At 35.7% G+C, this 12,358-nt stretch overlaps 1 protein-coding gene across 1 annotated transcript; it reads left to right on the forward strand.

Annotated features, from left to right (window-relative positions):
* The first annotated feature begins 766 nt into the window (after window positions 1–766).
* LOC106116214 (uncharacterized) lies at window positions 767–5,935 on the forward strand. Its single transcript, XM_013309970.1, has 7 exons — window positions 767–873; window positions 2,096–2,213; window positions 3,922–3,992; window positions 4,161–4,236; window positions 4,720–4,866; window positions 5,150–5,309; window positions 5,760–5,935. Exons 1-7 carry the CDS (start codon window positions 778–780, stop codon window positions 5,896–5,898), a joined length of 807 nt encoding a protein of 268 aa, XP_013165424.1. The 5' UTR covers window positions 767–777; the 3' UTR covers window positions 5,899–5,935.
* Window positions 5,936–12,358: the final 6,423 nt, after the last annotated feature.

Below are 12,358 nucleotides of genomic sequence, written 5' to 3' on the forward strand. Positions count from 1 at the left end.
ATTGAAATTTCCGGACACCCTGTATATAGTGTATACAAGCAATATTAATATAATAATACTGGTAGACATATATTTTGTATGTTATCACAATTAATAATACAGGCTGATGTTTTTTTGTTCATAAAAAAAATAAAGATTGTCGGATTTGTACGTACGAAGAATCTTGTGATTTTCTAAACTAGGTCTATATTTTATGAAATTATTCGAAATTATATTTATAAAGCAATGTGCTTTCGCAGCTAATAAATAGTTAAATAAAAAAAACTTTGTTTTATTTTTACTAATAATTTTATAGAAATTAAGTCTATGCTATAATTTAACGATCAACTTTAAGAGTCCTTTTTCTCTAACGCGACTGTTCTTCTATATGTTATTTATGGGCTGGTTTCTAGTCAGCGTAAATATTTTTAACTTAGTAGCCGACTAAAAGTAGCGGGCGAATCCGTCCGCGTTTCAAATAAAAAGAAATTCTAGCCTATGTCCTATTCCAAGCTGTAATCTAACCCTATTCCACATTCCATCTTTATCTGTTTAGCCGTTTTGAAGAAGTGAAGAAACATCATCAAAAAGGTTTTCAGCGAGATCCATGCAGCCGTTCTGAAGATACCTTCTAACAAAAATCCATCTAAACATTCTTATTTATAATATTAGTAAGATTAAAAAGATATTCTTATATCATGATTCAATAATTTTAAGCTGTCTTTATCGATGAAGTAATCCTTTCTTATCTTTATTGTAATTATAGATAATGCTTGTACTAATATCAGTTTTCACAATATGGCGGTAACACGTCGTGGATATATATTTTGTGCGTTTATTTCTAGTGTTGTGTGCGTTTTATTAGTGGTTGTTGCGATCTCCAGTGATAGTTGGGTTAGTAAGTTTACTAATTACGTTTTATTAAATAAAAAACTAAGTAAAATATTTCACGCATTGATTAATAAGAGAGATGGGTTGTGTTAATGGTGACATGATTAAGGGAGTGTCGAATAAATAATGGATATATCGATCTGCAAGAACAACTGCTGTGCACTTACTAAAGTGGGAAAAGGACAGACATATCACTGAAAAATCTTTGATTTAACGTATTGTCAAATATATCCGTTGTTTGAAATGCTTTTGGTAGTGACTAATATCTAATTATCGCAATCATGAGTCGTTTACACATTGGTATTAACCGATGTTACGAGGTGTAATGTTACAAAATGTAACATTCGCATGGAGTGTCATATTTTTATATTGAATAACCAAGACATGACCGATCCCCGTGATGTTAACCTTCTTTTTCGTTGCAAGTTTGTTGCTCCCTATTTTCCCCATAAAACTAAGTACTGACTGGATAAATGCTTACGATGTAACATGTTACATTACACCACGTATCGTCGGCCATTACTCAGCTTACGAGTTATTTCTCTTATATCTACTCTAAGCTTGCTTTTTAACTAATTAGGATCACTGAGCGTGGCAGTAATTATATTAAACAATTTATAATAATATAGTTGTTATTATTAAGTTGTATTATCCTCGTATCTAAATATTATGTTATGTTATAAATCGTATCAAATACTGATAAATATTTTATTGCAGCTTTTCTATCTTGTATTCAATTCTAAATATTTGGGGGAAGTACTAAAATGTTATAAGTCGTATTCCAAACTATGAGGACAAATAATAATCGTACAGTTATCTTTAGGATACATAATTCACATGTTGTTCATTTAAACACATTCAAAACTTATTTATAACTTAACGACTTAGTTCCATACATAATACGTAAGTAATATCGCTAATGACTTAATTGTAACACAGTATGTGACAAAGCGTTACGTCGCTTGCTCTCAAGTGCTCCTAGAGCCTCAATCGTCGCTCGAAATAGATTTAAATAATTAGATTAAGGCAAATAGCTTTGATTAAAGTTAAATTAAAAGCACAATTATATTAAAATCTCTTATTACGCTAGAATTACGATCATTGTCACTATGACAATCATGTGACTTATCGAAAGTTATTGTCACTTCATTATGGAGTCGCTTCGGAATGAATGTACTTTTTCTAAGGTCGTATTTAGTGTGTTATCAGTGTGGCTTTGTTCCAGATAGTATCGAGCGCGTATCTTGAGGGCCAGGTGGACTACAGTAACATCCGCTATGGCCTGTTCCGCGGTGAGCTGGCGCTGCGACATCTTGGCACACCTTCCTACAACACCCTGTATAGTAAGTACATTTAGTACTTTTATGAGTTGACGAATATATGCTATTTATTATACAGCCATAAAAAATACGATTGTAATGATACATAATAGAATTAATCACCCTGTTTAAGTTCATCACAAGCTGGTTAATGTAGTGAACCATTTAGTCTACTATCTTATTAACTGTAACATGAGCACAGCCTTGCAGCTCTTATTACAAGTCACAGACGTTAAGTGGTCTCTTAGTGTACACTTAGTATTTCTTAGTAAGGAAGTCTTTCACGTGCCGTTTTTTACTAATTATACGATTAAACGAGGCATAGATACTTTATGTAGAGAATCAAAATAGGGGTCTGATGTACAGCAATAAACAACAAGCCTATCCAATTTACTACAAAGGCTTTGCTAGCTTCCTTTTAGGATGTATCTAACCTTCATATAAATTGAGAAAGGAATTTAGATGGCTTAGATGAAAAAGAAATTTGGCCTGCTCTTTTATAGACATTGGAATTGTTATTGCTTAGGTACGAGTAGAGGATAAGTGATTTAATAAATGTTACAATTTGTAATTCTCTTTTATTTGTCTGATAAAATGTAACATATGTTCATAAATAGTAACATTCAGATTATTAGTAAAAGTACTGCAATACTGTTAGGAAGAAAATCGGACACTGTGCCGGTGTACTGGCGCAACACTAGCTTTATTAAAATATCGACACTTGACTTTGTAACAAAAGCGCGCCATTCGCACCAAAGGATTCTAACTAATAATGTCTAAATTATTTTTTCAAAGAGACTGAAAGTGACGAAATTTAGGCTGCGGGCATGAAAGTGATGAGCGGAGCGAATCGATAAGCGGAGCGGGGTGATGTAATCAAAATTATAGCACAATACAGCGCCGCACATGAAGCTTGCGGGCGCGGATTAGCACTTATGTTTACGTCGTCACGCTCCACCGTCGCACTGCCCCGCTCATCGCTAAATTCATGCCCACAGCTTAAGTGAGAAAAGATATAACTTATTATTTTTTTGACATCGTATTTAATATAAAAAGTCTATCATTATTCTTATCTTACTAATATAAATGCTCAAGACAGATGGATGGATGGATGGATAGATGGATGTTTGTTTGAAGATATCTCCATAACGGCTGAACAAATCTTAAAATCGTAAAAATACATAGGCTACTAATTAAGTTTTTTTTAATCCCGCGCGGACGGAGACAAAGGCGACAGCTAGTGGGTATCGATTTTAGTTCAGGTTAATTTCCCAAAAGATTAATAAAATAGTACTGCCATCAAAGATATGTACATTGCTACTAAAATATTCAATATCATATCGAAATCAACACGCGATGTAAACGAACTGAACATAACATGCTGAAAAAAATTTATGACACTAAATTACTATAATATCTCTCTCTCTGTTATATTCAAAGTTACATTACTAAGGGCATCTCTTAGTGTAGATTTATTATTAGTACACAGTGGCAGCTTTAATACGCAGAAGCCAAGTAAGCTTTTTAAAGCAAAAGAATCCATAGTGAACTTGAAAATTGTAAAGAATTCAGCAGTCATTTTATACATTTTTGAAGTACGTTATGGAATCGCTTCATAGCGAATACATTCTGTTTATCCCCGCTGACAATTTCTTAATCATTACCGCCTTAATTAAAGTTATAAGAATTACCTTTTAATGTGTTTGTATTATAATATTTCTTTTATTTACAGTGACCTGCCTTTCTGATGTAAGCGCGTGTGCTGTAAGTTGTAAAACCGAACCACAGGCAAGACAAGATGAGGTAAGGAAGACCGTACAAAACGATCAACGATTTACCGTGAAGTTCTACCACCAAAATCTTTGTGTAAAACATATCGTCATCGCTGTCTTTTATATTTCACAAAGGATGTTCATTGTCGAAACATTAATTTAAAAACATAATGTTATGCTGTTGATTCTATTTGGTCAGGTTCGTGCTCTAGCGGAGGGTCTACGGCCGAATCAAGCCTGCGTTTCCGTTACTACTATAGACATGAATAATCCTTGTAAGTTTTTGTATTTACAACCGTAAGTTTCCATTACTGAAACTTGTACAAAAACATGTTTCTCTAAGAAAAAAAAATGGCCACAGGTCTGCGAATTACAGTCTCACATAGACCTGATAACCCGCCCCACTAAAGGTATGGTAAAAAGTGTACATAATAGACAAGTCGCCCAGGGCACTAGTAAACCTAAAACCAGTACTGATTAAATTAAAATTGGCAGAGAATAAACGTAAAAAATGCATGGATTGCATGAAAAAAGAAATGACACTCGAAATTATGGAACAGCAGTTGTCGCCAGCGACTCTGTCTGCGCGGAGTTAAAAAAAAGGTTAATTAGTAATCAATGTGTTCTATATGTATATCAAATTTCATTGATATTCGTTCAGCCGTTCCGGAGATACCTTTAAACAAGCATCCATAAATCTGGATCATGGAAATCTGGTGCGTTTCAATGCATGGAATAAACGACCTCAATTGTTACAGTGTCAGGTCCGGCTGTGATATCATTCGGTATGTATGCAGCGGTCACTGCAGTCCTGTTTCTGCAACTCGCCCTCGCAACAGTGGCGGCCGCATTGGCGATACTCAACGCAACTAAAAATCCCACCGAACCAATCTTCGGATTACCTGGTAATATTTGTATCTTAATCAAATGAGTTAACTAGCTGTCGCATGCACCTCAGTACGCGGAATTCAAAGAAATACAAAATTAGCTTATGTGTTCTTCCAGACTATGTCTATGTATGAGAAATTTAATCGTGATCCGTTCAGCCGTTATGAACCTTCAAACAAACAAACATTCACATTTATAATATAAGTAAGATATCATATAATTAACATATCAGTATTTTACGCAGCTACGATCCACAACCAAACACTGTGAGGATTTTAATAATTTCTTTTGCATTCTCAGGTTGTCTCTGGACGAATGTAGTGACAGCAATCTTGGGGCTAACAGTTCTGATGATGTTCGGCATCTACTGGGCGACATCTGGACTGAACCAGCACTTGGCTCTCTCCTACATTGCCGCTGAAGTATTCGCTCCTGATCCAAGTCTTGGTTATTCTTATTGGTAATACTGAAATTTACTAAAGTTAATGAAAAATTAAAAACCTAACTTACTATACCTTGATGAAACTCAGGACAGGGACCCTGATGGAATGACATCTCACTTGTTAAAATCTGTTTAGTCGTTTAGAGTACAGGAAGGCGTAAAAGAATTGACATAGGTACAGTCTGGTAATTTCACGGTGTTCCACTTACAGATTGCCTTCTTCCTTGCAACGAGATTAATTAGATAGTAGTGATTTGTCCAATAGATGTCATAACAGTAAAAAGCCTTGTACCACTAACCGACCTTCGTGTAGATACATTTAATAACTTAATTCTGTTATTGTTCCAAATCGTTGTCTCAATGAATTCAAAACGTTCAAACGAATGTCGCTTTTAAGTTGGAATACAGACAGTTTCCCTGATTGTACATTCAATTGATTTTTTTTGTAATTATTGTAAACATTTTCAGGTTATTATTGCCAGCTGTTTTCTGTTCGCTTACTAATGTGGGTCTGATTGAGCTTAGAAGATATTTATTAGAAAAAGACCCCCCACCCCCCACTATTAAAGTTGAGAATCATTCTGACGGCACAATATTCTTATATTAGTTTTAATTATGAGTATTATAATAAACATTTATTTATTAAAAACATATTTATTCCATAATAATTGTTTTGTTTATTAAAATGTTTACAAACATACGCCCCATTACATTTTTAGGAACAACGTACGTTTACTTTAATAAGTAACAGACGCTTTATTTGTCCAAGTACTTTTCCCACCCTTTTCTTATAAAGAAAATAACAGAAAGGGTAAGTGGATTTTGCGGAAGAGTAGGGAAGAGTAGAATTATCCTCTTTCTGTGCGACCTCTGCAACAATTAAAGGTTTATATGGGCAAAAGTCACTTCGCTATTTCGATGAACAAAGGTGACGGATCATTTGCCACCTCATGATATAAAAAACTCGCGGCCACGATCACGCGGCTAACTTTACGCCGAGTATTCTGTAACATACTTCATCATACGTTGTTGCACAAGAGTTTTGTCTGTGGAAACTCAAGTATGCGTAGCTTTTCGTTAATTTTATGATACGGTAATAAATCTCACAATGATATAATAGTTTCAAACGGAACGTCTACGGATGGGGGATGCCATTTATAACGCGGTGACAAGGAAACCCGATAAATCTATGAGATTTATGCGAGGTATGCTAATATTTTGTCAGATTTATGGTTTTATTTAAATATTTAAGAGTAAAAATTACTTTACAGGTATAAAAATAAGGTATATAATTCTAGATGCGTCTGTTTTTGATTGCTAATTGTGTAAGTACTAAAGAAAGTTAAAAAGAATTACATTTGCTAGCGACTCAGTCCACGCGAAATTAAAAAAAAACTTAATTAGTAACCTATATGTCCTTCCATACTATGGTCTACATCTAGGCCAAATTTCAGGGAGATCTTTACAGCCGTTCTAGAAATACCTTTACACAAACATACATTCATATAAACTTTCTCTTTAGTAAGATAAGGTGAATAGGTGAATGTTTTTCACTTTTCATCATCATCATCATAATCAGCCTAAATTCTTCCACTGCTGGACGTACGACTCCTCAATCGATTGCCACTATGCAAGGTCCTGTGCCGCCCGCATCCAGTACACTCCCGCAACCTTGACCAAGTCATCGGTCCATCATGCGGGAGGCCTACTTACGCTGCGTCGACCCGTCCGCGTACGCCACTCTAGGACTTTTCGGCCCCATCGTCCGTCCGTTCTGCGGGCAATGTGGCCGGGCCGACCCATCGCCACTTAAGATTTGCAATTCTTAGGGCAATGTCCACTTTTAGCAGCTATTAAAAGGTTAAACCTTTACAATGCGATCAAGGTTGAACTCAATTCAAGATCATTTAGTCTATAAGATCGTACGTATACATATATGGATTAGTTAATGTTCAGTGACGTATATGAACGTTATCTACAGTTCACAACTGACTAGACAGCGACGTAAACGACGTAATTACACGCTTTGATCAATCAACAGCTGACTGCCGACGTACTAACATTATGCTTTACATACACATAGAGCAATAGAGAGCGCAGTACAGCAATTGTATGCACATTCCTCGACAGTATAAACGTTACGGTGTAGGAAAACATCGTGATGCAACCTGCACATATCTGAGAAGAAATTCAAAGATATGTGTGAAGTCAAACAACCCGCACTTGACCAGCGTGGTTGACTATGGACTTCTCACTCGTGATTTAGGGTAGGCTCCGAGAGCCACGGTGGGGACGTATAGTGAGATGATGATGATATACGCTACGACTTAAGGTCCTTCAAGACGTAACGTATCATCTTCTAAAAGGCTGGGATGCATCTGAGGTTCTTCTGGTATTGCAGATGTCCATGGGCGTCGTTAACAGCCTGGTGTTCCCGCTGCTCGTTTGCCCCTTTATTTTATGTAATATTAAAAAAACTTACTGTTGAAACAGTAAGGAAAGGCCAGAAAAAGTAACATTCGATTAATAATGTCGGTACTTAAATTGTTAAAATATCTTACGCTATCAGAAATCAACAAATTACGAAAATTTTGGTTGATAACGTTACGAATACGTTCTCGTACAGTTTCGAAATAAGTTTCCTGTTTTACTTATTTATTCCTACATCCTATTCGTGTAAATTCGGCGTATTCGTGTAAATCAAGCCCTATCCTCGTGTGAAACAAGCAATACACGGTTTATGTAAATTCATTATAGTTAATATCCAATTTAAATAATCAGTACGCTAAATAAATAACTGTAAATAATTACACTGAGCTTTGTTTAAGTTCATCCATGGCACAAATTATCTTATCCTTAAAAAATGAAAGTTTACAAGGAAGAGTTAAAATTAATATCTTGGGAAGCTACGAATTTAACAAATTAATTATATTTCAACTTGACTGCATCGTAAATAACTTGATTTTAACTTTATCCAGCTTTAGAATGGAACATTGTATATAAATAACATCAAGTTTAAATGGATTTCCTATTATAAAGGATAATCAAATTCAAACTGTAAGTAAAAACAAACTTAATGCTTATCTATCTTCTTTTTAGGGTTCCGAACCCTTATAGGATAACTTTGTTGTCCGTCCGTCTGTCTGTCAGGACCCTTTTTTACATCATAAGCTCCGAAACGAGAAAGCAACCACTTGAATTCGCCGAAATAGCGAAGCGACCGCTGCCCATGGACATCCACAATTGCAGTGCTCTGCCTACTTAAAATCGACGAGGAGACGCAAAGAAAAGGAATATTTTCCCTTCCTATGCGTCTCCTCTTAACTTAACTAAAAAACTAAAATTAGGCCTCCGCAACTTTTACTAAAAAATTATAAATTATAATCATTATTTTATTTTTAATCAATGTAAGACTAAACTTTAGAAGCTACACTAACCGTTGATTTCTGAGAACAAATCTCTGCATAAAAATATCGTCGTCCCTGTCTTGACTAAACAGAGATAGCTATATATTTTAAATTGACATATTTGCCTCAGAAACCAACAGTAAATCGTTTATCAATTATTTGTAACAATATGATCTTATTCTAAAATAAATTCCTTTGAGAAAAACCTGGCTTTTGATAAAATAAGCTAAGCTTTTGTAACACAAATAACGAGCTTCAAGAAACGCCTTTTAAAGTAATAAATCTAATAAACAACCTTGAAACATTGCCGTTGAAAAATAAAAATGTTAACTCTCACACTTTCTAACCTACTGCGTTAGACAGAGACACCAACATAAATTTGTGGGAAAAAGTTGCAAAAGAGCAAATAATTGCATTAGCTATAATAGCGAATTAATAGCAGCCCGTAGACATCTGCATTTGCAGATGAATCGCCTACTTTTAATCGATCGAGGAGGAGACGTACAGAAAGAGGATATTTCCCTTTATAATCCCTTCCTATGCCAAATCCACCTTTCTTTCCTATCTCTTCTTTATAAGAACAAGGTGGACTAATATTAGGCTTCCGGCACGAACATTCATCAGATTGTACCCAGAATTACTACCACTTCACGCCAGTGTTTTCTGTGTGGTACCTCATTAGTCAAGCCAAGACATTCGTGCAAAAGTAGTTGCTGGCTTTACTACTGTTAATATATTTAGGCTTCTAATAAATTAGATTTCAATATTTTAGCATGTAAAGTATTAAACTTAATATTCTCTAGAGTGAAATTGAGTTGCATAAAAAATAAACGAATAACGTATAACAAGAAACTATAGAAGATTTAAACTGATATAAAAACGGCTAAACACTCACGTATATTCGTCCGGTGGCGGCACCGACTATTTTCGAGCCCATCGGGGGCCCTTCATCAGGGTGAGTGGGACTGGTATTATTTCGCGGACGCGGCCCTCAGCGCACTCCATCCGCGAAATAGTACCAGTCCCACTCACCCTGATGAAGGGCCCCCGATGCGCTCGAAAATAGTCGGTGCCGCCACCGGACAAATATACGTGAGTGTTTAGCCGTTTTTATATTAGTTTGTCATAATGTCTCACGAAAGTTTGAATAATTTTATAGAGGATTTAACAAAAAAACATTTATAAAGCATATTAAGTTCTATGTTCAAAAGCTTTAATAAAGCAAGGAGTCAACACTAAACTATCCCAAGCCTCGCATTATTGGGTTCAGTTTACACAAAAGCATCGCTTACTTACTAAGGAAACCGCAACAACGGAACTTAATATATTGCTATAATGTGCCACAAAATACGAGATGACGTCATCAGAGTACCAGAGACTTAACAAGACTTTGGTAACTAACATCTTACTAATATTATAAATGCGAATGTTTAGATTGATGGTTGTTCTATGAACATATCTCAAAAACGGCTGTACGGATCTCGCTGAAATTTGGCATATATACTCGTATATAGAACATTGTCTGAAAGAACAAATAGGCTACTAATTATAATATTATTTTGTAAATTCACCGGTATAGAGTCACCGGCGACAGCTAGTAATAAATAAGAGCTTCGGTGGCTCGGAGGTTAAGCCCTTGACTTGTAGTCTGCAAGGCTGCATCTTGGTCCTGGGTTCGAATTTATCGTTCGAATACATTTTCCGATGTTCTTACGGTGAAGGAAAACATCGTGATGCTGCACATATCTGCAAATGAATTTTAAAGATGTGTATGGCATACTCACTGACTTAGGGTAGGCTCTGAGCCCCTCAATGGGGACGTATAGTGAGCTGATGATGAAATAAAATAAAATAATTTCATTTTAATTAATTAATGAAATCATAGGAGAGTTAATATTCAGTTGGCATTTAATTATAAATGTATTATAAAGTCATGTTACAGGAACAATGAAATTCCATAAGCCACTGAAAATTCATAGTAGCTGAAGTTCGCTTGAGGAATAACTTCGCTTGAATTATGTAAGCTTTTCATCCTCATGAATGCATATTACGTTGCCTTTACTGCAATTAATTCCATCACGAAATTAACAGCGAACTATATTCTACTAACAAAATGGAGTCACGGTGATGATGACTTGGTAATCTACTGATCAATGTATGAATCTTACTTTTTAAATTGATTCATCATCATCATCATCAGCTCACTATATGTCCCCACCGAGGGGCTCGGAGCCTACCCTAAGTTACGGGTGATTAGGCCATTAAATTGATAAGGAACGGTTTAACTCACGTATGATGCGGTTACGGCACCGGTACTAGTCTCGGAACCACGTTAACAGTGGAAGAGCCCGCTTTAACATCTTCGCACGAATTAGCCCGGCTCGCCCGGTGAACCACGACCACACAGAAGACAGGCGTCAAGTGGAAGCAATTCCGCGTTTCGTCTGATGAGTGTGCGTCCCGCAGGCCTAATTTAGTCCTCTTTCCCTTCTCTCCTTTTTTCTTATGAGGAAAGGATGGGAAGTGGAAGTGGACTTTCCGGATGAGAGGATGCATGGAAAGGGAAAAATATTTTCTTTCTGTGCATCTCCATAATCTGGATGTATACATTTTTTTACATAGTTTACTAATTAACTTTTTTTAACCCCGCGCAGACAGAGGCGCGGGCGACGGCTAGTAATATTATAAATGGAAAATTCTGGTTAAGGTGGTGTATTGCCATCCCGTTTATACTCTTTAACAAGAAAGAGATAACATGTCTACAGGTGTTTTGGCAACACGAATCAACAGTTCATTTGATTATAACAAACATATTTGTAAATTAAATTAATACTTTAAAACGAATAAGTTAAATTATATTTTGTCTCCTACATAATTGAACCCTTGAGGTACGACACAAATATTAAAATGGAAGAAAATGCTAAACGCTCCCTTGGCGAGCCCCTTGCGAAACCAGCAAATTTTAGTAGGGCAACATTATTTTGCATATTTTACAGCCGACCTAATCATTCTCTTGGATAATTTTCAACGTTTTTTAAATTAAGTCCTAAGCTTGAAATGACAACTTTCATTCGTTCCGTATTAAACGCGCCTGTTAATGTTACGTGACATTTAATTTTATCTTAACTATTAGTTTGATTCCACATCATCGCTACAAAACGCCACTAGAATCAAAAAGGCACAAAATAATACTCTTATAACCATTCCATTTTTAGAAGTCAGAAGTGGTTCATAGCAATTTATTATTGTACATATTTCGTTACATGACAGAGAAGAAAGATATAACTCATATGATAGAAAGAGAAAAGCAAACTTATTTCTTACTTAATATTCTTCCAAATTTAATCTTCAAGTAATATCACGATTTTTTTTTATAATAAAAATGAATTTAAAACCCACATAGTAAGACATTAATTGGACACTAAGGGAGACCTATAGTTTAAATTTGAAACAAGATTTTGACATACTAAAGGTGAGCGTCGGTGGCTCAGCGGTCAAGCACTTGACTTGCAATCTGCAGGTCCTGGGATCGAATCCCGCCATGTATGTGCTTTTCGATTTCCGATTTACATATGTACATTTATCCGACGTTCTTACGGTGAAGGAAAACATCGTGATGCTGCACATATCTGAGAAGTAATTCAAAGATATGTATGAAGT

Source organism: Papilio xuthus, unplaced genomic scaffold, assembly GCF_000836235.2.
Source record: "Papilio xuthus unplaced genomic scaffold, Pxut_1.1 DF827756.1, whole genome shotgun sequence".
Lineage (NCBI taxonomy): Eukaryota > Metazoa > Arthropoda > Insecta > Lepidoptera > Papilionidae > Papilio > Papilio xuthus.

Excerpts from the sequence above, each read along its gene's own strand:
- LOC106116214 (XM_013309970.1), top strand. The coding sequence starts at position 778 with ATGGCGGTAACACGTCGTGGATATATATTTTGTGCGTTTATTTCTAGT. Across the intron at positions 4,867-5,149 it reads ACCAATCTTCGGATTACCTG|GTTGTCTCTGGACGAATGTA; the intron begins GTAATATTTGTA and ends TTGCATTCTCAG. Across the intron at positions 5,310-5,759 it reads AGTCTTGGTTATTCTTATTG|GTTATTATTGCCAGCTGTTT; the intron begins GTAATACTGAAA and ends AAACATTTTCAG.